The sequence below is a fragment of the Schistocerca americana genome, chromosome 7 (assembly GCF_021461395.2).
Source record: "Schistocerca americana isolate TAMUIC-IGC-003095 chromosome 7, iqSchAmer2.1, whole genome shotgun sequence".
NCBI classification, from domain to species: Eukaryota; Metazoa; Arthropoda; class Insecta; order Orthoptera; family Acrididae; genus Schistocerca; species Schistocerca americana.
In genome coordinates, this window is record NC_060125.1 from 387,571,423 (window position 1) to 387,599,076 (window position 27,654).

General features: G+C 42.9%; 1 protein-coding gene across 1 annotated transcript in view; it reads right to left on the reverse strand.

Moving 5' to 3' along the window:
* The window catches only part of LOC124622958, a 154,458-nt gene that overhangs the window by 61,739 nt on the left and 65,065 nt on the right, over positions 1 to 27,654 (reverse strand). The window contains exon 2 of the mRNA XM_047148749.1: positions 634 to 708. Within this exon, the coding sequence (XP_047004705.1) occupies positions 634 to 708 (75 nt within the window). The remainder of the gene's footprint in view (positions 1 to 633; positions 709 to 27,654) is intronic.

A 27,654-nucleotide genomic window follows, 5' to 3' on the forward strand; every position in this document is an offset into this window, starting at 1 on the left:
TTCCCTACCACATTTTCCACACGCTCGTTCCACGTCATATCGCTTTGCAGCATTATACCCACACATTAAAACGACTTGGCTGTGTCAAGCAGGACACTAGTGGTACTGTACCCGAACATTACAGGCTTCATCTTTCTACTCATCCGCAGTAACTTACATTTTTCCACATTTAGGGCTAGCTGTCATTCATTACACCAAATGAGAATTTGGTCTAAGCCGTCTTGTATCTTCCTACAGTCACTCAACTTCGACACCTTGGCGTACACCACGGCAGCATCAGCAAACAACCGTAGATTGCTATCCACCCTGTCCGCCAAATAATTTTGCCATTTCTAGCGCGACATACCAGCACTCCATCTAGAATGGTTAATAATAGTTACTTAAAACAATAATATTTATTACTATCCATCGTTTGACCCTAAACAGATAAGTCATATCGTAATGTTAACATTATCGCTTAATTTTAACCACACAGCAATAGCTGTGGACATTCGCAGATATACATGCGGACGTCCCCTTCGATGTGGTCTTTTATCTACAAAGTATTCATTACTCCGCATGTCCACCAATATATCCGCGAATATCCACATGACCACATAGTTACAAGATGCCGTAGATCGTTTGGCTACTCACACATGCGGGGTCTGCAGCGCAGAGAGTGCCCCACAGCGATCGGTTCGCTTGCACAGGACCGCAGTTCTGCCAGCACTGCAACAGACGAAGCGAACAAAGTTGAAATGCCGGCCATTTGCCACAAGGCAACGTAGCTTACTAGAGGTAGTGGGTTCGCGACGCCTGTAGCGACAGTCAACAATACACTGTGCTTTCTTTTCAGGGACGCTCACGTATCTCGCCTTTTCCACGCTGAGAAACACGAAATACTGAGGGTGACAATTATGAAAATTACACTTAGTTTAAAGCACAAAACACAGAAGCGTGCAGACGAGAGATAGTGACACTTCCAGCCATTAAAACCAGCCACATTAAAGCATTTTACGTGTGAGTCGACGAAGCAGTCAAACAATTTATTTACAAAGGAAACCTCTGAAAGTGAGTGATTTCACTGCGGTGCTTTCTTGTTGCCGTACACACAGCAGTTTAAAGTGAGTTTAATTTGTGTAAAGGCAGTTTCTTTGTGGTTATAAGATACGCCAAGTTTTTCTTTGTGTAAAAGCTTATGCAAATGGAAGAATGCTATTGAACTGAAACAGTATTATAATTGTGAAAAGTGAAAGGCTCAGATTTTTCTAGACCTTAAGTAATTCTGACAATCTGCCTTCTGGCGAGAAGACGCTAGATGCACAGTGAGTAGTCATTTTCGCCATTCTCAGTCAAATTTTTGTATGAAACAAGTTCCTGTCATTATTTTACGTATTTAAGTAACTGAAAACGAATCCGAATAATTATTAGTGCAAACATTTAAACAAATTAAAATGTTCGTTCTGACATCTCATTCCACACAGAGGGATAAATTTCGCCTTGCTGTTGGAGTTCACATAAGGGTATACAAACTTGGACATAAAGACCTTCCTCTGCAACTGTAGCGGTATTCATTTCTTTGTTCTGACAGTACACATATACTGCTCTCTAAGTCAGCAAGATTAGTTAAGGAGTTTCTCCTTCGTCAGATTGGCCTGTCGCGTTTTAATTATGTCCACAAACGTAATTTAAAAACTGTCATCATGGACTAGTATCATATGTTCTGGGATGAATGTAGAGAACGAAATAGGGTAATTTTCTAATTCAATTCAGAACAGCTACAATCTTGTTTTCCCCTCCGCATTACGCCATTTGGCATCCCAACCGTACTCAGGTCACTCGTCCACTCTCAAAATATCGCGCGGCGACTTGTTCGCAGAGTTAAATTGAATTCAAGAGAAGTTGTTTACTTTCCAGGCTTTACGCTGCAGCCGCCAAGCCGAAATTACACTTTTTTCCCAGCTCTGAAGAGGAAAATACTTTTTTTTTCATTCGCACCTGAGTTGGTACGTTGTATTGTGAAGTTGTATTACAAGTAAAAAGAGTTCAGCGCTTGAGTACAAGAGCATATGGGTATCAGAAATTGGCATAGGCAGTCGAAGGAAACATTATGAAAAGTATGTGACCAAATTGCATTTGCTTAACGTGCTGCTTTACCTCCACACGTAATCAACAATCGAATTTGTCTGAACTGTAAGGTTAAGACGAAATACTACTGTTAGCTCTAGTTCATTTGCCATTGTCTTTCTTAGATTTTAGTTCAGAGCTCTGTTTCCTGAATGTGGGATAAGCATAGTAATCATAATAACAATATTAATAATTTTTTCAACGATTATATCTTGGTTTCAGTTGTTACAATTTTATTTTGGAATTGAAATTTCGGCATTAAGCCATTTTAAAGCATCTACGAAACATAATACAACATAATCAGAACAATTTACAGCGGTGTTAACCGCAGGTACAACTCATTTTGTAGGTTTTTTGACATTCATATACAGTACTTACAAGATTTTGAGATATATCTCCGCCTGTATATCAAAATCTTGTAAGCACAGTATATGAATATTAAAAAACTACAAAACTGGTTGTACCTGCAGTTAATCCTACTGTAAACTGTTCTGATTATGTTGTATTATGTTTTGTAGATGCTTGAAAGTGGCTTAATGCCGAAATTGCAATCGTAAAATAAAATTCTGAGAGCAAGATTATGTCTTTTAAGAAAATTACATAAGCTGTGGACCCATACGACAAGAAAATAATATTATTAATAATAACGGTATTAATAATAATAATAATAATAATAATCTAGATTCAAAGATAAGACTAAGGCAAAGTGAAAACTCAGGACTGGCGCAGAAAGACGTTTGTGGAAGACTGGCAGGAGCAGTCTTGCAGCGTGGCCGAAAGTGTGTTAACGTACGCGAAACTAATGAACTAATTAATAAATGGACTGGAAAAGAAAGATAAGCCTAGCTGAAGACGGTATATAGAGGATTCTCAGACCTTTAGCGTCAAAGTGGATGGTAGAAGGTCCAAAACTGAATATTTTAAGCAAACAGCCAACAATCATATATCAGTATTTCAAGTCTTGAATGAACAATGCTTTTGAGGCACGAAATGCAGAGTGCTTATGTTTCTCAAGTAACATTTTCATTAGTTTCCCGGTTCGGCATATTTTTTGAAGGGGAAATACGGGACAGCGATATTTGTAATGTCCAGAAGGTGCTACAAAATATAGGAATCCGACCCATAACTGATATTCAGCTTTTCCTCTTTTACGTCGATTGCGATACGTCGGTCATCTTGAATCCTTCCCATACGATTCCCACTTATTCACAGACAGGTAGAGTGCCACTTCGTTCTTCGTCATTCACACTTGTTTGACCACACTGGACATGTCAGGGCAGCCTCTCCGCTGTCGTACATTTCCACAGACGCAGCACGGATTATCGTAGAATTATTCAAAGGTAGGAAACGAATTACCCTACAATACTACCATTTATCAAGGGACCACTCAGATAGCCGCGCGCGTTAGCACGCTGTTTCTGGGTTTCGGGGAGAGACGTCGATGAATGATCGAATCCACCTAGCGGATTAACGACGACGGTTGGAGTAGCGGCCAGCCTGGACATAGTTTCTAGTCGGTTTCCCACATCTGACTACTTGAATACCGTACTGGTACCCACTTCTTGCCTCTGTAACGTGATCTCCGAACATTTACAAAACGTTCGCACATTCCCACATGGCAGAACACAATAGGAGTTGGATGAAGATATAGAAACGTCGCGAGAAATGCGTGCTTGAACATCAGTGCTGATGCTAGCCAAGATCGCAGTTTGCGCTGTAGTATTTGACCACGAACACCACTTGAACAATGTACACAAAACGGTGCAGGTCTCAGTCGTGGCCAGAACAGTGTCCTGTGTAGTTGTGTGTGCATTAGATCGGACGTGGGCATATTGTTTCTGCTAGTGTGATCGGTGCTTCCATGTCCAAAGTAACCAAAGTGTTTGGTGCTTCGAGAGACACCGTATCGAAGATTTATATCGCATGCAGAGAAAGTGGGAAAGCTTTATCCGCTACGTCACAATGCAGACAAAAGTATGTGTTGATTGATCGTCTCAAACGGTCACTGGAGAGGACTGTGACGAGAAGTAGGAGGATGACAGCTGCAAAAGTCACTGTAGGACTGAAAGTCGCAGCCTCAGAAGCTGTCAGCACCAAAAGAACACGAACGGAGTTCCTTAAGCAGGAAAGTACAGAGCGAACTGGAATTACAAACCTATACACCACTGAAACAAATACCAGTAAGAGGAAAACGTGGTGCTGAAGTAGTAAGATCTGAACTATGGAGTAATGGAGGAAGTCATTTTGTCGGATGATTTTTATTTAACGCTGTTTCCAACTTCTGGCCAAGTTTAGGTGGTATGGAGATGGAAATGAGCGTTTGGCGTCATTGGCCGGGAGGCCCCTTGCGGGGCAGGTCCGGCCACATTGGTGCAGGTCTTATTACATTGGACGCCACATTGGGCGACCTGCGCGGACTGGGGATGAAATGATGATGAAGACAACACAACACCCAGTCCCTGAGCGGAGAAAATGTCCGACCCAGCCGGGACGCGAGCCCGGGCCCGTAGGACGGCAATCCGTCACGCTGACCACTTAGCTATCGGAGCGGACAGTTTTGATGGTGAGCGTTCGGCAGTGATTTGGGTATCCATATCATATTATTCCATGGGCCTAGTCGTTTCTCTGCAAAGTAGCGATACTATCAAGGATTATGAGACCATTCTGGACCATCAGCCTCTACACATGCTACAATGTTTGTTCCCCAATAGTGATGTCGCATTTCGAGACGACAGGGCTCCTTGTTCACGCAGCTTGCATCGTTTTATGAACGCGGGGATGACTTGTCGCACATCCCCTGGCTACCACTGTCACCAGAACTCAGTATTATTTAGTCTTTGTGGCCGTCTTTGGCGTGAAGGTTGCTATCGAACTCCATCGTCGTTACTTGAACTTGCCACTATTATGCATGAAGAATGGTATACCTTGAGGTTCTTTCAGCACTTGTATTTATCCATCCCGGGACGTTTGGAACGTTTTTTGAATGGCAAAGCGTTTACTAGACCGTATTACGCATGGTAATGTGTAGTGATTCTGGTGTTTCCAAACCTTTGTCCAACCCCTGTATGTCCCGAAGGGGGAGGAGCCTCTAGGATCGATGGCGACAGGGAGTGCATTCCGTCACCCTCTATTACGAACATTTCCTGATTCAATAATTAACATACCGACCCTGTGAAGACACGGTACGGAGGGCAGGAAAAAGAAGAAAAAGACTCCAATCTAACAAGGATTCGCGCCATTTATGCACTAGCCGCGTGCTACGGTACTGTGTCGTGGGGCTTTCAATGTGTTTCGAGGCTGCAGACATGTACTCGCTAACAAAAAAAAGTTAATTACTTAATCTAATTTCCTCGCGGCGATAGTGAAAATTTTATGATTACCAGTTGTACTAGTGTAGGATCCTGCCCCATCTACATTATTTTGACTCCAAACGTTTGTAATTGATGCAACAATGTATCGAATACTGATCAGCTTACGAAGAAATTGGAGTTCATGTTCTAGTAATGGGTAAACGGCAAACAGGATAGATGAAAAGGGGGGCAGGCTAGCGCTGTCCACGTTAGGCCAGTGCTGCTGCCCCAAAGCCACAGCGACACTCATTTAGCGGAGGAACGCGCGTCCTGGTGTGCCTTTTGACATGCAGCGGGCACGGAGTCTATTTTAAGCGATTACGAGGGAGACCGAGGCGGAGCGAGCAGATTTCTGTCGCTGGCCGTCAATTACTGCGGCGCGCGACGCGGCCAGCTACCCGTCTGCAACTGCCGCCAGCGCCACACGGCTCACTTTACGTGATGAATGGAGACACCGGAGACACACCAGCCCATTTGGATAAGGATGGTGTAGAAAGGCAACTGTGATCTTTTAAAGGAACCCTCCTGTGTGCGAGAATAGTTAGGTACAGAAACGAAACTGTTAAATCCGGTATAATTCGTCACTTCTCCCCAACAACAGAAACACCCGCCACCTCTAAAAATGGTGGAATGAGAAATAACCTCCGACAAGCACTTCGCAATGGTCTGAAGAGTACAGATGTAGATGAGAGATGTAGATGGAGATTAAGAACGACGTGTTAAGTAGATGAAATGGTGAGGTGAGACGAAAAATACGAGTATTCACGGTGAAATTGTACTGTGAGAGCGGTCGATATGATTTGTAGGAGTGTAGAACTAACAATCGGCGCTCCTGATTTTGCAAAGTTCACATGTGGATAGTTTCTTTAACAGGTAACTCTACCTCTTTTTTGCAAAATGTATAGTATATTATATATTAATATGCTATCTTCAATGCAAAATGTCAATCTAGATCATCGGACGGGCATACTATCTGCAGTATTCCCAATGCGAGTCCAGTACTACCCCTGTCGGTATGGAGGGCAGACTATTTTATAATATGTGCAGGAGCAACACAGGTTAGGTTAAGTCCAGTGGGGTACTTTCTTCAAGGCGAATCTCCAATGGTTGGGTATAACGTAGACTTTGATACTTAAGACCATAATGTTTATGGGCAATTCATTGCTCACACAAGTTATCATTTTTTATTCATGCCACATTTTTGTCCTGGTTTTGCTATGGCGTGTTAGCGAAAATTTTCTGCAGTGAACTGGATATTTCTCCTTTATTTAAGTCAGTAGCGGGCTGGTTGGTACCTATAAAGGAGGAGGGGCGTAGATGTAAACGAATTAATTTTTTTCCTTCTTGGATGCTGCTTCAAATGGCTCTAAGCACTATGGGACTCAACATCTGAGGTCATCAGTCCCCTAGACTTAGAACTACTTAAACCTAACTACCCTAAGGATATCACACACATCCATGCCCGAAGCAGGATTCGAACCAGCGACAGTAGCGCCGGACTGAAGCGCCTAGAACCGCTCGACCACAGCAGCCCGCTGTGCCGCTTCGCATATCACGTTAGAGGAAGTGATGCTGGCAGGGCAGTCCACCTTTTCAGCCAGTGTTGGTCTCCAACATCTTGTGATGATGCAGAATGATTCACTGAGTGTTAGGCCTACTTGTTTGGGATTGCTGAAGTTATACCACAAAGGACATACGTACTTCACAACTAATAACAACAAGTTCTTCTGCACTGTACGCACCAGATATTTTGTGCATTATGTTGTTTCTTGCAACCAAGTCATGCTTCATGTTCAAGCAGTATTTCCTTTAAGTTAATACTCGGTCTATTGTCACATCATGATATTTTGTGGTTACACATTGCTCTGGCAGTAGAACATCCTCACATGTTCCATACCACTACCTCTGTTACGTATGCCTCCCATCCATCGCAATAGTCTTCGGTGTAGTACACAATGCAGCAGGACTAGGAGCCACATGAGCTTCAATGATTGTTCACAGAGAGTGCCTGCAGCAGCTGGACTACTTTGCCACGCTCATGGCGGGAGGCAACTGTGACGTCATCTCGCCTAGAGGACCAACGTGCAACGAATATGTTATCTCCAACTACGGCAGCCAATTTTTCTAGTCGATGTAGCGATGCGCGTAGCAGTGTAACCCGCGGCCCAAGAGCCTGTGGTCCACATGCAACAGTTGTTAGTCGTCATCGAGCTCAGTCTACAATGAGCAATCAGTTGTATTCAACATAGCCTTTCGGCAGAGTTTGCCTGGACTTGGCAGCTGCCGTACTGGAACACGTTGTTAATGTTGACAGCCAATACCGCAGGACGGAGGCTGTAGACTTCTCTGGAAAATGCTTACTACTACAGGTGACTGTCAGCTATGGAATAAATTTTTCAGCCTGTTCAAAATGAATGTATAACTAGAGTTACAAGAAATAAGTGCTCTCGCACCTACACTAACGTATTTTGTGTAGCGGTTACAGAACACTGGCACAGTCGTTTGCAATACGAATACTTCCAAGGTATGATCAATAACGTAGAGTATCTGACACCTGTAAATACTTCAGGTGAAAAATACAGGTTTACGTTTTTCAGGGGTTAGGTTGGAATTGGTTTCGCTATTGGTAGTAGCTTCTGATGGTTTCTTCTTGATGGTGTTAACTTTACTTGCTTGGACTGCAACGGAACATTCATAAGTGTATACAAAATTTAGAGTGCCTTCCGGGAGTGGCTGGTTATTGGCACATGTATAGAAAAGCTATGCAGTAAGCTGCCCTGCAATAAGCCGTTCTTCTCGGTACTCCACTGGATTATTTGCCTTCGAAAATCGTCAAAGAATCTTCTGTGCCGGAGCAGATATTCGATCACTTCACTCTTGCTGCCACACTCCTTTTCAGTTCAGATAGTCTTCTTTTGCGCATATGCGCTAGAGAGGTTTGAGATTTTCGTGAATATACGTGGAGTAGTTCAACATTAACTTCAAGTTCCACGGAGTAAAAATTGAACCTGTGCTGACTTGTGATGCCTGACTACCCTCCTCTACGTTATCTGCGGTTTTTTGTGCCTTCGCCGGCCGGAGTTGCCTCGGGCATGGATGTGTGTGCTGTCCTTAGGTTAGTTAGGTTTAAGTAGTTCTAAGTTCTAGAAGACTTTTGGCCACAGCAGTTGAGTCCCATAGTGCTCAGAGCCATTTGAACCATTTTTGTGCCTTCAGGAATGCTCTATCTGGTATGCAAAAAATCACGATTTTTGGCCACTTTCATAATTTTACACTTTCTCTCTTAATGCTATTGTGCATGGGTATATATATATATATATATATATATATATATATATATATATATATATACTTTCCCCATTCCTCGCCACGGTGCTTCAACGATTAATAAAAGTGTTCGGAAAGTGTTCGGCAAATAAGAGTCAAAAAGCACCAAAGCAATACTAGCTCGTGTAAATACTAAGCAACTGATAAGAGCCTCGGGTTTGATAATAGTTCGCTGAACTTAGGCGTGCAAATGATCGGCACTGAACTCCCCTACCACAACCGCAAAACGGCATTTGGCAAAGACTGCCGGAGTCATAAGGTTGACCTAGTTGGGGTCGATGTATGGTTCATCCGATGAATTGCTCTGAAAGTCTTTTCACAGATTACAGACGTTAGATTCGGACGTCGTAATATGTATATCCTTATCATGTTGCTCACTAGCTGTGAAAGCTATTTACAGCCACAACCCACAACGCCATGAATGCTTAGCTGAATGAGCCCGTGGACTATATATACTCGTGACAGCGACGGACATTTGCTGTTTTACACTGTGACGCATTAGGAACGTGACCCCTTCTCGACAGCGGTCTGCTATTTCTTCAGTCACGGGTGTATCACATCATCGAGCGCTTTTCGGATGAAGATGACATATAAATAAAATACCCAGCCATCTGCGTACCGTTTACCGCATAAAAGAGAAGATAGTCTTTTGGCTGTTGATACGCAAACACGCACATCGTTGTGGCAGAGATACATTTACAGGTGAACCACGCACTAACCTCTACAGCAACATCATACAGGGTGTTTCAAAAATGACCGGTATATTTGAAACGGCAATAAAAACTAAACGAGCAGCGATAGAAATACACCGTTTGTTGCAATATGCTTGGGACAACAGTACATTTTCAGGCGGACAAACTTTCGAAATTACAGTAGTTACAATTTTCAACAACAGATGTCGCTGCAAGTGATGTGAAAGATATAGAAGGCAACGCAGTCTGTGGGTGTGCCATTCTGTACGTCGTCTTTCTGCTGTAAGCGTGTGCTGTTCACAACGTGCAAGTGTGCTGTAGACAACATGGTTTATTCCTTAGAACAGAGGATTTTTCTGGTGTTGGAATTCCACCGCCTAGAACACAGTGTTGTTGCACCAAGATGAAGTTTTCAACGGAGGTTTAATGTAACCAAAGGACCGAAAAGCGATACAATAAAGGATCTGTTTGAAAAATTTCAACGGACTGGGAACGTGACGGATGAACGTGCTGGAAAGGTAGGGCGACCGCGTACGGCAACCACAGAGGGCAACGCGCAGCTAGTGCAGCAGGTGATCCAACAGCGGCCTCGGGTTTCCGTTCGCCGTGTTGCAGCTGCGGTCCAAATGACGCCAACGTCCACGTATCGTCTCATGCGCCAGAGTTTACACCTCTATCCATGCAAAATTCAAACGCGGCAACCCCTCAGCGCCGCTACCATTGCTGCACGAGAGACATTCGCTAACGATATAGTGCACAGGATTGATGACGGCGATATGCATGTGGGCAGCATTTGGTTTACTGACGAAGCTTATTTTTACCTGGACGGCTTCGTCAATAAACAGAACTGGCGCATATGGGGCGAAAAGCCCCATGTTGCAGTCCCATCGTCCCTGCATCCTCAAAAAGTACTGGTCTGGGCCGCCATTTCATCCAAAGGAATCATTGGCCCATTTTTCAGATCCGAAACGATTACTGCATCACGCTATCTGGACATTCTTCGTGAATTTGTGGCGGTACAAACTGCCTTAGACGACACTGCGAACACCTCTTGGTTTATCCAAGATGGTGCCCGGCCACATCGCACGGCCGACGTCTTTAATTTCCTGAATGAATATTTCGATGATCGTGTGATTGCTTTGGGCTATCCGAAACATACAGGAGGCGGCGTGGATTGGCCTCCCTATTCGTCAGACATGAACCCCTGTGACTTCTTTCTGTGGGGACACTTGAAAGACCAGGTGTACCGCCAGAATCCAGAAACAATTGAACAGCTGAAGCAGTACATCTCATCTGCATGTGAAGCCATTCCGCCAGACACGTTGTCAAAGGTTTCGGGTAATTTCATTCAGAGACTACGCCATATTATTGCTACGCATGTGGATGTGTGGAAAATATCGTACTATAGAGTTTCCCAGACCGCAGCGCCATCTGTTGTTGAAAATTGTAACTACTGTAATTTCGAAAGTTTGTCTGCCTGAAAACGTACTGTTGTCCCAAGCATATTGCAACAAACGGTGTATTTCTATCGCTGCTCGTTTAGTTTTTATTGCCGTTTCAAATATACCGGTCATTTTTGAAACACCCTGTATGTACTTATGCTCCAATAGCAAATTCTGAATCCATCTAAAATAAGTAGCGGTCAATTAAACAAACATTATATATAGATCTATCTCCTTTAGACCCAACTTAAACGCATAGACCAACAAATGGCATAATTATACATGTTTATAAACTTCTAATAAAGGGAGTTCAAAATGGTTCAAATGACTCTGAGCACTATGGGACTTAACATCTATGGTCATCAGTCCCCTACAACTTAGAACTACGTAAACCTAACTAACCTAAGGACAGCACACAACACCCGGCCATCATGAGGCAGAGAAAATCCCTGACCCCGTCGGGAATCGAACCCGGGAACCCGGGCGTGGGAAGCGAGAACGCTACCGCACGACCACGAGATGCGGGCAATAAAGGAAGTAATTTACCTTCGCTGTATTAACATACGATGTTTATGCTTGTGTTTGGTGTTTGGGCTTTGAAGAACAAACAAATTCTACACGTGTAACTTTGTTACAAATGGAAGTCAGCCAACGAACACCTTTTGCTGTTGTAGATCGGTCACAAACGGAGTTGCTAATAGGAGGAATCGAATTTCACCATTACAAACACTGTAAAGCACTGTAAATTTTGGTTTAAAATGGCTGCAAACTAGAATGTCTAGTAGATGTTAAGTTTTGCAAATATTTGCAATATTTCACGAGTGTTTAATACGGTGTACCTTAAGTTATGTTAAATTTTAACAAGAGGAATCGATTCCTCTTATTTTAAAATACTCCAACTCGTATAAAACTCAAAATCGGAAACTTAATAGATGCTCGGTTTTGCAGAAACGCTCCACATAAGTAGGTGTCTGAATTTGTACTTAAGCATTAGATGCGTGGAGGCAGACATATACGAAGCAGTTCAAGAATTTTATTGAAGTACGTAGAGGAATACAAGCTCAGTGAAGTATGAAATGTGAAACATACATTATTGTTAAGACTTCTACTTTTCTTTTCAAAATATCTACTTTCCTAACGTTGCTTTTGGTGAACTTTTGCCTGTAACTTACTTTTTCTGATATCATCTTGGTCTTTCCACGTAAAAATCTCCCGCACGCAGCATAATTTCATTTATGGAATAGAGGAAATTAATACATTACATTTGTTAGGAGTAGTGCTTCCTCAATCATCATTTCTTGTAGCATTCACTTTATTTTCATGTTTAAACACGTCGTTTAAAACTAATCGATCCTAAGCAGCAGTACAGTCGGCTGGAAAGATTGGTACGAGATATTTGACAATCACTGCAAAGCGCCGTTCCAACATATCAAAGATGAAAAAGAACGTGAACGAGATTCTATACAAAGCGCCTTGATCGTTGGTGGTTTTTGGGGTTGTACGACGAACTCAGACAGCGTGCTGACAGTATAAGCAAGATAAAAGGAGAATTACTGAAGCTATGGAGAAAGCTGACTTCCTTTTTCTTCCTATATAGCAAATTTATACAAAGGTTAACAAACTCATAAAAGCATTCGAAAATAATAAATAGCGGAGGAATGACGGGTCTCAAAAAAAAAAAAATCTTACACACATTTTCGATATTAGAAAACCGGGTATAACTAACATTGCATTGAAGCCAAAGAACTTGAAACGAATTGAAAGAGAAAGCCGAGTGGGCTACATTACTGAGTAAGTTGCTACTATGAAAAGTGGCTACTATGAAAGCGATCCATCCTGCAAAATGAAACTCATCATCTCAGTTAACGATCCAAGTGCAAGAGTTCAGCAATAATAGTACTGAAGGCGACAACGGTAGCTGCAGCAGCACTTATGGTGCTATTGCTGAAAACTGTCCTACTATGAAAACTAAAGCATCAGCCTACAAAATATACAGCCAGTTTGGTGTCAGAAGTGTCCCAATCAACAAGAAAAGCATCAAAAGATTTTCAAAACGTTGTTAAAGACGGAATAAACGTACGTACAATACCGCAATCGTGGATTTGGCGTCGGGTGATCCAGAACCGGCTCAAAGATGTTATTGGTCAAGATGAGGTCTGCTTGCTTTTTGATGGGAAGAGAACTAATAGAGAATATCAGATGGTGTGTATGAGGAATACCGCAAGAACTCTTCGGAATTTTAGCTTGTGGAAACTAGTCAGCTGAGAATATGTTTACCAGACTGCAGTCCTCTTGGATGCGTGGAGGAGCGTCAAAATGATTATTTCGGACACAACAACAGTCAATATGGGGCACAAAAGTGGTGTAGACTCCAGACACAGTTCAGACAAGAATTTCTACAAGAGCCCCAGTTTATAGGGTTCCACCTGCTTCTACGGTACTTGATGGGTTACTTGTTCCCGCAAAAACACGGTATCAAGTACAAGTTCACTGGCAATGTTTTGGTAGTATATTGAGACTTAGAGAAAAGCTGTTTTGGTTCAGAAAAGACTTCGACACACGAAAACTCAGGATGGAGAGATGATTTCAGACGCCTTTTACAACTCTTTGAAGGGTATAATTTCTATCAGGAGGAGAAAAAGTTGCCTCTAAGCAAATGGCAGCAGCCACTTTCCCTTCGCAGAGCCAGGTGGAATTCACGGCCAATCTCTGCAGTGATTGCTCATTTTCTACTTCCGAGACGGAGATATCAGCTCAAAGCTACTTGTCACTTCAACCCAACTGCATGGACAAAGGCCTGGTTTTCAAATAAGCGTTATTTAGAGGACACATACAATGAGCTGCAAGCTTCTGTATCCAAACTGAAGTGCCCCAAGGCTTTAAAAGCTTTTCCCACTCTCTGGCAAAATGAGCGACCCGTGCTTGAAGCGCCTCTCTCAGATATGTTGGCCAAGCGAGCTGCAAAGCTGATGGAAGAACTTCTCATCATTTGTAATAGTGGCAAATATCTTAACAGCAAGGACATAAACGCTTATTCACAAATTAAAGGTCTTCTTGTAATTTATTGTATGTCATATTTCATTTGCAAATGAAAGCCGTGGAAATATGTTTTAGATACTCCATTTTGACACAACGTACGTTAGGTGACGAAGTTCCTTCGCAATTTAAAAATAGGGATGACGTTTTGTAAGATGTGAGGCAAAAGGTCATAGTTTGCAACCTCAGGCCGTGAAATCTGGAAAAAGTCGTAACCATAATATACATGCAATCTGTCACTAAACTGCTTCATATGACCTGGTATATAGCTTGTTAAACTGGCGATTGCGAAAGAGTGGGAACTGGTCTTGATTATTTGGCTATTACATCACAAACCTCTAAAATAACAGTGAGACATCAGCCTAGTAACTATAAGTACCATGAAAGTAAGCAATGAGAACAGTCAGGTCACTCGTGTACTTTTAGCTTTAATCAGCATGAAGCTTGTGTTTATTCACTCAGTCCCGAGCTTGCTGTCAGAATCTAACGAATTTGTAGTCATTCTGACGAATTCAATTGAACCTTCGAGTGCTTCGGAAATTTTCTACTAGTCATATTTCTTTTTCTTAGGTACTTGTGAAGATATGTATTGCCTGAAACGCGTCAAAGTCATTGGTTTATCAACTGGAGGGGTTCTTACTTAGTAAACAATATAGGAATTGTGGAGATCTACATCTACATCATGCTCTGCAAGCCACCTAATGGTGGGTGGCGGGGGGTAGCTTCGGTACCACTATCCGATCCCTCCAACCCTGTTTCACTCGCGAATAGTCCAGGGAAAGAATAATGGTCGGTAAGCATCTGTATTGCCTATAATTTCTCGAATTTTCTTCTCGTGGTCAATACGCGAGATGTATGTGGGGGGAAGTAATACGTTATCCGACTCCTGAGAAGTGCTGTCCTGAAATTTGAATAGTAAATCTCTCCGTGATGCACAACGTGATGCACTCTTGTAACGTCTGCCAGTGGAGTTGGTTTAGCATCTCCGTAACGCGCTCTCGCCAGCTAAACGATCGCGTAACGAAACGCACTGCTCTTCTGTCAGTCCTATCTGATAGGAATCAAAGATAGATGAACAATACTCAAGAATCGGGCGAACATGAGCCTAATAAGATCTCCTTCGTGGAGGAGTTACATTTCCTTAAGATTCTTCAAATGAATCTCAGTCTGGTATCTCCTTTTCCCACTATCTGTTTTATGTGCTCATTCCACTTAAGGTTGCACTGGATAATTATGCCTAGATATTTTACGGCAGACGCTGTCTCCAGCTGTTTTTCATCAATAATGTAGCTGCACAGTAATAGATTGCTTTTCCTATGTATGCGCGGTATGTTACATTTATTTACGTTCAGGGGCAACTGCCAGAGCGTTGCTACTTTGATATAGACAACTGCATCATCTGCGAATAGCCTTACAGAACATCCAACGTTTTCTACTAGATCTTTTATAAAGGGTGTTACAAAAAGGTACGGCCAAACTTTCAGGAAACATTCCGCGCACACAAATAAAGAAAAGATGTTATGTGGACACGTGTCCGGAAACGCTTAATTCCCATGTTAGAGCTCATTTTAGTTTCGTCGTCCACCTACGCTCAATGGAGCACCTTATCATGATTTCATACGGGATACTCTACCTGTGCTGCTAGATCATGTGCCTTTACGAGTACGACACAACATGTGGTTCATGCACGATGGAGCTCCTGCACATTTCAGTCGAAGTGTTCGTATGCTTCTCAACAACAGATTCGGTGACCGATGGATTGGTAGAGGCGGACCAATTCCATGGCCTCCACGCTCTCCTGACCTCAACCCTCTTTCATTTATGGGGGCATTTAAAAGCTCTTGTCTACGCAACCCCGGTACCAAATGTAGAGACACTTCATGCTCGTATTGTGGACGGCTGTGATACAATACGCCATTCTCCAGGGCTGCATCAGCGCATCAGGGATTTCATGTGACGGAGGGTGGATGCATGTATCCTCGCTAACGGAGGACATTTCCTGTAACAAAGTGTTTGAAGTCACGCTGGTACGTTCTGTTGCTGTGTGTTTCCATTCCATGATTAATGTGATTTCAAGAGAAGTAATAAAATGAGCTCTAACATGGAAAGTAAGCGTTTCCGGACACACGTCCACATAACATATTTTATTTCTTTGTGTGTGAGGAATGTTTCCTGAAAGTTTGGCCGTACCCTTTTGTAACACCCTGTATATATTGTAAACGGCAGCGGTCCTATCACACTTCCCTGTGGTACTCCGGGTATTACCTTTATATCTGTTGATTTTGTTCCGTTAAGAGCGATGTGTTGAGTTCTGTGTGCAAGAAAGTCTTGAATAGAATCGCAGGTCTGATCCGATACTCCGTAAACTCGTATATATATTTTTTTCATTAAACGGAGATGCGGGACGGTGTCAAGTGCCTTACTGAAATCAAGAAACACGACATCAAACTGAGCGCCGTTGTCCACTGCGCTGTCGATCTCATGGAGGAACAGAGCGAGCTGAGTTTCGCAGGATCTCTGTTTGAGAAATCCATGTTGATTTTTATAGAGCTGATGTTCATTTTCCAAAATCGTCGTAATTCTTGAGCATAAAACATGTTGCACAATTCTACAATAGATTGACGTCAACGATATAAGTCTGTAATTGTGTGGATCTGTCTCACGGCCTTTCTTAAAAACATGAATGACCTGCGCTTTTTCCAGTGGTTAAGTACCTTCCGTTGCTCAAGCGATCTACGGTAAATTACTGCCAGAAGGGGAGCAAGTTTTTTCGCACAACCTTTATAGGTTACATACAGGCTCCCATGTAGATGCCATGTTCCTTGACTTCCGGTAGGCCTTCGATACAGTTCCGCAGTGTCGCCTGATAAACAAAGTAAGAGCCTACGAAATATCAGACCAGCTGTGTGGCTGGATTGAAGAGTTTTTAGCAAACAGAAAACAGCATGTTGTTCTCAGTGGAGAGACGTCTACAGACGTTAAAGTTACCTCTGGCGTGCCACAGGGGAGTGTTATGGGACCATTGCTTTTCACAATATATATAAATGACCTAGTAGATAGCGTCGAAGTTTCACGCAGCTTTCCGCGGATGATGCTGTAGTATACAGAGAAGTTTCAGCATTAGAAAATTGTAATGAAATGCAGGAAGATCTGCAGCGGCAAGGCACTTGGTGCAAGGAGTGGCAACTGACCCTTAACATAGACAATTGTAATGTATTTCGAATACATAGAAAGAAGGATCCTTTATTGTATGATTATATGATAGCGGAGCAAACACTGGTAGCAGTTACTTCTGTGAAATATCTGGGAGTATGCGTACGGAACGATTTGAAGTGGAATGATCATATAAAATTAATTGTTGGTAAGGCGGCTGCCAGGTTGAGATTCATTGGGAGAGTCCTTGGAAAATGTAGTCCATCAACAAAGGAGGTGGCTTATAAAACACTCGTTCGACCTATGTGCTATTGCACATCAGTGTGGGATCCGTACCAGGACGGGTTGACAGAGGAGATAGAGAAGATCCAAAGAAGAGTGACGCGTCTCATCACAGGGTTATTTAGTAAGCGTGATAGCCATACGGAGATGTTTAGCAAACTCAAGTGACAGACTCTGCAAGTGAGGCGCTCTGCATCGCGGTGTAGCTTGCTGTCCAGGTTTCGAGAGGGTACGTTTCTGGATGAGATATCGAATACATTGCTTCCCCCTACTTATACCCCCCGAGGAGATCGCGCATGTGAAATTAGAGAGATTCGAGCGCGCACGGAGGTTTTCCGGCAGTCGTTCTTTCTGCGAGCCACACGCGACTGGAACAGGAAAGGGAAGTAATGACAGTGGCAAGTAAAGTGCCCTCCGCCACACACCGTTGGGTGGCTTGCGGAGTATAAATGTAGATGTAGATGTACACGCCTTTCCGTTACTGAGCAATTGTAGCTGCTTTTCAATTTCGCGATCGGTTAACTCAATATCTGCCATTTCGACGTTCGTACGACGATTCTCCTATTAATAACAGCGACCAGCGCTATTACTGGACAGGTCAGGTACGGTGTCCATTAGTTTTTTTTTTTTACATCGGAAGTTCATTAAGAACCCAAAACGACTGTGACGTAATAAACAGACATGTAACGAAGCAAGGTGTGTCTACGTGGTATTCGTAGAATTCTTCCGGAGAAGGCCACCGCCTACGCCACCATCGCTGTCCGCTCTTTTGTTCACATACTGCACAGATGTAGGCGAAGCCACCATTTGAGCTTCCAGGATGGAGAAAGCTGGGTATGAAAAGGCGTAAACCAGTAACCCTCTTCTTTGACCCTTCGGCGGGGACGCGACGGAACCAGACTCATCGTAATGCTGCACACGTTGAGTGGAGAAGACAGACAGAGGAAGGAGTGCATTGTGGCGCAGTGCCCTCCCCTGTAGTTTGGCACGCTGCGCCGACGGACGCCCGCAGCTCCGGATCCAGCCCTGGCGCGCCCCCTGGGAAAGAGACGGTGTGCCAGGAGGACGGCTGATCAAGGCCAGACCCGCGCCGCGGCGCGGCTCCCCCAAGGCGGCGGGCGGCTTTGTAGCGCGAGGAGCTGACCCCGCCCGCTAAATCCCGCACAACCTGAGGAGCGAGGCGGGACGCCGTCGTTAGGCGCTTACGGCAAACACACGCCGCGAAACAGATGAAAGCCGGCCCTTTGAGGCGAGGCGTTCGGGGAAATCTGCTGTGAAATTCGATCGCGGCGCTTAGGGCCGGCGGGGGGTCGGCAGCTGCTGTACTGCCGCTGGTGCAGGACAAAAGTAAACGGGCGCTGCAGCCCCCCATCCGAAAAAAAAAGAAAAAGAGCTAGGGAACCAACGGGTGCGCCGAGCTGCCTCAATATGATGAGGGTCCGTTCACCAAGAACTCTAGATAACTCTCGGTTTGGGAGATCGTGAGAGGGCAGTATTCCAGAGCAGCAGTATTCAAATGAAGGCAGATGCTGACAGGTGTGGATAATATCGATCTACCCTTTTAAGGGGAGATGGGCGCTAAATAGGCTCAAAGATTCGAATTTTTTTTTTCTATCTAGTTCCCTGACGACTATTTTCCGATATACTGGCGGTTTTACAATACGTTGCACATCAGCTGCGCGCCCATTACCGTGTTACTGTAAGTTTTCAGGCATATGATTTCGTAATGCCTCCATCTTTCATTTATATTTCAGCTGTTTCCCAGCCTGTAACAAAGATGATATAATTCAAAGCCGTTTGTGGATACGTGATGAACATTGTTTCTTTTGTTTATTAGCACACATTAACTGCTACTGTAATTTTCATAGTATTTCCAAGCAAAATGTCGAAAGTAAAAGAAGTGTGCGTCAAAGAAAATATTCAGAGGAAATCAGCACTAAAGTATGTAAAACATTATCGGTTGTCTTGCTGCGTCATTTCCGAACTGATGTGGCTACAAAACCGAGAACGTTTTACATATAAGTGGCGTCGCGAAAGACTTCGTTCTCATAGTACTAAAGTGTTAACAATGCAAGTAATAAACAAGAGGAGTCAGTGGCTGTCTACATGTGCTTCTGATGATGAAAACAAACAACCCATAAGTGCATCAAGAAGGAAGTTGAAAGTGAAACTGCCGCGCGGAGTGGTCGCACGATGTAAGGCGGTTGTCACGCATTGCGCGGCCCCTCCCGCCGGAGGTTCGGGTCCTCTCTTTGACATGGGTGTGTGTGTGTTTCGTTCTTAGTATAAGTTAGTTTTAGTTAGATTAAGTACCGTGTAAGTCTAGGGACCGATGACCTCAGTAGTTTGGTCCCTTCGGAATTCACACACGTCTGAATATTTTTTTAAAGTGAAACTTGATTCTGCGTATGGCTGCTACAAAAAGCTTCAGAACACATAAATCTCTGGAAACAGTATAACTGAAGATACTAAGTGAATATATCAGTTCACATACGACGCAAGGGAATTGTGAATCAGTTAGTTATGCAATGTGCCACGTGTAAATATGATGTAATGACTATGACATCTAATTTAGGTCCAGCTAATTTATATGACAATAATATAGTACCATCTATATGGACTAAGATCAGTGGGTAAAGGTATTCAGATAGGAAACAGTATTTGTGCAGTGTTAGATGTTCCTCAGTCTCCCTTGCGATATTCAATTTATAATAAAATCAATGGTTCAGCAGTCAGTGGCGTGTGTGACTTTTCAATGAAACAAGCAATTCAGCAAGCGATAAATAAAAGCACCGAAGAAAAGTCTACAAAAATAACGTCTTGTATTTATGACTCATGGCAGAAACGACGGCAAACATCTCTCAATGGCATTGTTTCTGTCACTACTTTTGACACTGGAAGAGTTTTGGATGTGGAAGTGATGAGTAAATGTTGGTTTGTTTGTCAAAATGCCCCAGGAGCAAGACAAATCAGTGAAAAAAATTTTAATGGACCATGTGGAGGTGACTGCAGTACGAAAACCTTTTCAGCGCTCCGTCAAAGCTAGCGCGTCGTATCTCGGCCATAGTGCCACCAACGTCTTTGCAACAACTTGTGAACAGAAGCCATATAGCCCTGACATTCTAGAATGCGTAGGGAATGTTTAGAAAAGACTTGGCTCGAGGGTGAGAAGTTTCTAAGGGAAAAGGCAACAAGTGCTAAGATGGAAAAAAACTTGGAGGAAAAGGACATCTCATAAATTCTGAAATAGAAAAACTGCCAGATTATTGTCGGTCAGTCATAACAAGGAGTTGCAATGCTTTAGAAAGTATGGGAAGACCTGTATGAGCAATTTTTTTCCGATAGGTTACCAACTGATGAAGACCCACAACACAGTCTTTGTCCAAGCGGTCCTGAAAGTTGGCATTATGTTGCGGCGAAAGTTATGAGCATAAACACTCGTTGTTATCACTAGCAGTTCTGAACACAATGAAACCTGTGTCTGAGTGACCTTGCTAATAATGGTCTGCTGAAGAAGTGCTTACATGATAAAACTCAAAATCTCAATGAAAGTTTTGAATCGCTTGTTTGAAATCATCTACCAAAAACGAAGTTTGTAGGTATGAAACTTTAAAATTTGATGTATCAGATGCTTTCTTATGTTTTAATGATGGGATATCAAGAAAAGCTGAAGTACTGGAGTATAGAAGTAAATTCAGGTGCAAAAACAAGACTGGCGTTACGAAATATGATTCTTCAGCAATTCATAAAGCAGACATAACTGCACTGCACTATACAAAAGAGGAGAGAGAGCAAAGAAGAGCCAAGAATTAAAGAAGAAAATATGGGTGCATTTCACGTAATGCTGAATATGATGCTTGAAAATATTAATTTTAAGAACTGTTAAGAAAATTTTTAAATAATACACAAGTAAAGCTCCAAATCAAGTTTTCTCAGAACTGCATTTTTGTTCCATGGATACCATTGTATCCAGAACTGTGTGTCACAGGGATTTGAATTTTCCTGCATTTGTTCCAAGACAACAAACGAATAGAGAGACGCACATTTGGCTTTGTAAGTGTGTATCTATCTAGGCTCAAAAAGGAGATTCATTTTTTATATTTTAACTTGTTTTTAAACAAATGTCATTTTAACTCTGCAACTTCAATGTATCTGAATTGCGCTAGATTAAAGCAATAATTACCAGAAATCTCCTTTCCAAGTTTCAAGGTTCAATCTTTAATGGTTTGTTCAGAGATTTATACTGCCGGCCTAGGGAAGTGGCTCGTCCTGTTTTCCCGTAAGAAGACTTGGTCTGCTACTTTTATTGCATTATAGAGACTTACCGCTATCGTAAGGTAACACGGGTATTTTCACAAGTATGACGAGCGAGTTCTCCTGGTGAGCTGCGAGTGTTTGTCCGCTCGGAAATGCTGATAACTTCTTTTGAGCATCCAAAGCAAGTCTGATGTATGTACATTTTTTTAAAGTGTTGTAGAAAAAGAGGAGTAGGAGTTTTCTTCCATGCCACACAACCGTATTTGTAATACTCGCGGAGGGAAGAGACGATTGGTGATAGAAAGTGGTGTGTCCTTCTGGTGTGAAGAATGAGTAGTTGAAGGAAAACCATGGGCTGTCGACTAGAGTGATATCTCGTAGTGAAAAAACGTAAACAGGACCAGTGAGGTTTTTCATAAAATGAGGTCCTGCAGTGTAATAATAATTAATAAAAGTTGGTCTTGGCCTTAAATACGTAACAACAGGATTATGATTAATATTCTGTGCTTCGAGAGCTGTGGACTGTTTGTTCTCGACATTTCCTGAATAATGATAAATTTGTTTGGGGACGAACATGAAAAGGATGTCGTACAAAATGAAATGCTAAACGAGAGACGGACTGCGAAAAATATCGTGTTAAGCTGTAAGGAGAAAAAGTTATAAGTGCAAGAATACTCTTTTGTTCTAGACGGAAGTGTTGTTTGTCTGAAGCGTCTCTTTTTTCTCTTTTTTCATTATTCATACTGCAGACTGCTGTTTTTTTAAAAAAAATAATTCAGTCTCACCTTTTCAGTGAAGGAGAATAATTACGGACGTCTGCTGTTGGTGTGAGTTTTTAATTTCAAATTGGACGACATGTATGTGAGGCCGATTACAACTTTTCCGGTTAGAGGCTTAGCTCGACTTCTTGTAATCAAGTAATGCACATAAACCATCCATTTCTGGACATCTGTCCGCTGGTATTATTTACATTGTGGCATTGAGAAAATTATGCATGGTAATTCTGATATCCCAGCGTGTAATGCTGAAAACAGGCAATAACATTTTCAGAGAATTTGGATAAATCTGCGGACAGCTCCTAGCTACATTATAAAGCCGTCACTGAAGTTTTTAAATAGCAAAAGTCCGGTTCTCCTCAAATCTTTATCTTCACTTCTACGAAAACAGCATTACTGACAACAGAGTCGCATTATTTACTCTCGCATGCATGTTGTTGGCGCAGTATCCTGGCGGCTGTTCTTTTAAATATTTACTGCCTACATCATTTCGTTCGCCTCATGGACGGGGTCCGACAAACACGGCTTTTTGTGATCTAACAGTGTATACACGCTGAAACAGTTACGCCACTAGGATGTTTACAACGGCCGATGGGACCGGCTCTGCACAACGGAACCAGCTCACCAGCAGAAGTGAACTGCGCGCGTTCATTTCCGCGAGCCTCGAAAAACAAGGCCCCCTGGAGATATGCAAGAGTGAAGAACTTATAGTAAATTGACAGTCGTGGGATGACAGTATGCACATATACAGATGGCGATAGAATCGCTTACAAAAGGCATAAAAGGGTACTGCATTGGCGGAGCTGTAATTCATGTGAATAGTTTTATGACTTGATTATGGCTGTACGGCGAGAATTATCAAACTTTCAACGTGGCAAAATAGTTGGACCTAGAGGCAAGGAATATTCCTTTTGGGCAATCGTTAGGGAATTCAACATTCCGAGATCAGCAATGTTAAGAATGTGCCGAGAATACTAAGTTTCAGGCATTATTACTCACCATGGACAACGCAATTGTCGGCGGTCTTCACTCAACCACTGAGATCAGCGACCTTTGGATGTAGTTATCAGTGCTAACAGACGAGCAATACTGCGTGTAATAACAGCAGAAATCCAAGTAGGACGTACGCTGAACATATCCGAAATTTTGCGTTAATGGGCAATGGCAGCAGGCGGCCGACGCGGATGCCTTTGCTAACAGCACATCGCCTGTGGCGCCTCTCCTGGACTCGTGACCATATCGGTTAGACCTTAGTCGACTAGGAAACGGTGGTCTGTTCAGGAGAGTCCCGATTGGAGATGGTAGGGGCTGATGGAAAGGTTCGAGTGTGGCACAGACCCCACGAAGCCTTGGTCCCAAGTCGTCCACAAGGCATGGTGGAAGCTTGTGGTGGCTCAATAATAGTGTGGGCTGTGTTTACTGGGTCCTCTCGTCCAACTGAACTACTTCATTTGCTGCCATTCATGGACTTCATGTTCCTAAACAACGTCGTAATTTTTGTGGGTGACGATGCGCTACGTCACCCTGACACCAGTATTCGCAGTTGGTTTGATGAGCCTTGTGTACAATTCGAGTGAATGATTTAGTCATCCAATCGCCCGACAGAAATCCCATTAAACATTTATGGAATATAAGCCAGAGATTAGTTAGTGCACAAAATCCTGCACCGGCAACACACTCGCAATTATGGACGGCTATAGATGCAGCGTCCGCCCATGTTGCTGAGTGGTCAGCGTGGAGGTCTGTCACGCCAAGGGGACCGGGTTCGATTCCCGGCTGGGTCGGAGATTTTCTCCGCTCACGGACTGAGTGTTGTGTTGTCCTCATTATCATTTCATCATCATCAGTGGAAGGCAAGGGGAACCCACCACTGGAATCACTTCACTAGACGCTCATGCGGTGGACCTCTCTGGCGAGGCTTCCCCAATGGTTCAAATGGCTCTGAGCACTATGGGACTTGACATCTGTGGTCATCAGTCCCCTAGAACTTAGAACTACTTAAACCTAACTAACCTAGGGACATCACACACATCCATGCCCGAGGCAGGATTCGAACCTGCGACCGTAGCGGTCACGCGGTTCCAGACTGAAGTGCCTAGCCGCGGTGGTCTCGCGGTTCTAGGCGCGCAGTCCGGAACCGCGCGACTACTACGGTCGCAGGTTCGAATCCTGCCCCGGGCATGGATGTGTGTGATGTCCTTAGGTTAGTTATGTTTAAGTAGTTCTAAGTTCTAGGGGACTGATGACCACAGCTGTTATGTCCCATAGTGCTCAGAGCCATTTGAACCATTTTTTGAAGTGCCTAGAACCGCACGGCCACCCCGGCCGGCTTCCCCAATGACAAGACCTGCCTGCCGTAAGGCAGAACACAGAGTTATTATTATAGATGCAGCCGGGGTCAGTATTTCTGCAGCGTACTTAACAATGACATGATGAGTCCATGTCATGTTGAGCTGCTGCACTACACCCTGCAAAAGATCGTCCGACACGATATTGGGAGGTATCCCATGACTTTTATCACTTCAGTGTATATTCGAGATGTGCCAGTATGCACATATACCGAAGGAAAAGACAATCCAGTGGCCATAACTTTACTTTTTTAACTTAATGACGTTTTCATCACGGTGACCAAGTATAAAGGTCGACACGTTCTAACATGTTTGTCCACACTCCTCAACAATTCCACTCATTGTATTGCATGCACAAGATGCAAAACTGACATGTTATTCTGCACTGTTGAACTGTTATGTAATTCGTATTTATGTTTCACCTTAGTTATGTAAGATCAAACTTAGCGTCTCTTTGACTTCTTTTAACGGTCCTGAATATAGTGACAGGCAGAACAACACCAGTAATCATCTTAAATACAGTTCGACATTAGACTGAAATTTTAAAAAAATATTACAATATAATTCAGTTGTCCCATATTTATCTCCACTTAACATCTTATCAGAGTTCCATAGTAAGTCATGGTTGAGGAATACTGACACTCATTTTTACAGAAGAGTGAAATAAACGGTTGTAACGACGTCCTGGAGAAATCCAAAAAGGCGGAAGTACGTTTATTGCATTTCCATACTTAGGGAAACCTTAGCAATGTTGACTGGAACACACAAACTGAATTTCTGAAGGTAGCACGGCTAACATACGGAGAGTGGAATGTTTCATAGAACTTGTACTGAAACTGGATTGCACTTGTAACAGTCAAAGATTACGAAATGGAGGCAGTAATTGGGAAAGGAATGAGAGAGGGTAGTAGCCTCCCTCCTCATGTTAACCAACATGTACATTAAGCAAACAGTGGAGGAAAACAAGAGGAAACTAGGAAATGATATTAAAGTTTGCGAACAGATACTGAAATCTTTGATGATAATGTCATTCTGTAAGAGACGACAAACGATTTTGAAGAGTAGGTGAACGGAATGGATAGTGCCTTGAAACGAGGTTTCAGGATGAATGTAAGAAAAAAGTGAAACAAGCGTAATGGAATATAGTCTAACTGAATAATGTGATACTGATGGAATTAGATAAGGAATCTGGACACCGAACATAATGGGTTGGACGGCAAATTGACTGACACTGGCCGAAATGCAGACTACACGTAGAAGGAAAACAATTTGTGAAAAAGTTAAATTTGTTGACACAAAATACAAATTTAAACGTTAGGAATTTTTTTCTGCACATATTCGTCTGGATTGCAGCCTTTTACGGAACTGAAACGTGGACGCTTACAGAGAATTAACATGGAGAGTTGCATCACAACAATCTTAATACTGAAGACAACATTAGAAACGATACGAGAAGTTCGGAAAGTGAACATTAAGTGAATTTTCCGTCGGTGCTTAGAATAACATGATAATATTAGAATGGGAAACGCTTCCCAATGTTCTGCAAAATTAAATTAATTTGCTCACGAACCGGATTCTTGCTTCTCAGGCAGGTGACAACTGATTGCTGCCAACTTAGATAAACATGATGCGCGACTTACACAGATATTAATTGTATAGATGATAAAGAAATAACACACTGTTTACATATCTTTTTATCGGCTGTACAAATAGTATCTGACAACTGAATGTCGCAAACTCAAGCAAAACATGATTTGCGACTTAGACAGGTTTTTTTTCTAAAGGTAATACAAAACGACGTCGTGTTTACCTTCCATTTCTGTATCGTCTGTACAAGTAATATCTGTTTAAGTCGCACCTCATGTTTATCTGTGTTTGCGACATTCAGATGTCACTTGAACATGGCCTGCGAAGCCGAAAGTCAGTTCGTCATCAAATAAATATAATTTTGCAGAACATTGAGAAGTGGTTTCCTTTTTATGTTTTGATTTTCATGGGTTCCGTTTGTTTACTACGAAAACGCCATCACATGTAATAGTTTTTACCTCACACATATTAATGCTACAAACTTAAGTTACTTACATAAGCAAGACCTACAGTAGCAGGGGACTACTCACACCGGTGAGCACGATTCTGTACACCCTCGTCCTAAAAGAACTCTGCCGCATATGACGTACACAATGATTCGACAACTTCTTCGCCGCGCGGAGTGGCCGCGCGTTTAGAGGCGCCATGTCACTAATCGTGCGGCCCCTCCCGCCGGAGTTTCGAATCGTCCCTCGGGCATGGATGTGAATGTTGTCCTTAGTGTTAAGTTAGTTTAAGTAGTGTGTAAGTCTAGGGACCGATGACCTCAGCAGTTTCGTCCGTTAGGAATTCACACACATTTGAACATTTGACAACTTCTTAATTCTCCATCTCATTTGCGGAACGATATCACGGTAGCCCTCTTCTCATGCATTTATGGTGCTGTGCTGCAAAAAGATGTTCAAAACTCTGTGACTGGTATTAGAAAGCATGAGAAGGTCTATGTAAAATCGGCAAAGAAAGGAACATATGGAAAACATTGACAAGAAGACGGGACAGGATGATAGTGCACGTAGTAAGACAACAGGAAGTAACTTCACTGGTATTAAAGGGAGCTGTATGACATAAAAACTGCAGGGGAAGGCAGAGATTGCAATACAGCCAACAAACGACGGATTTGTGGCGAGCTGCATCAGGCAGGTCAGGGGGAGGAGATGGAAACCACTGAAAATTTATGCGTGTTGTACGAAGCATGGTCAAACATCAAGAAAATGATTCAAGGGATAATAGCAATAGTTACACAGACGCCGAGACACAGATGTCTGTATATTTGTTGCCAATGTTTAACTGTAACATCT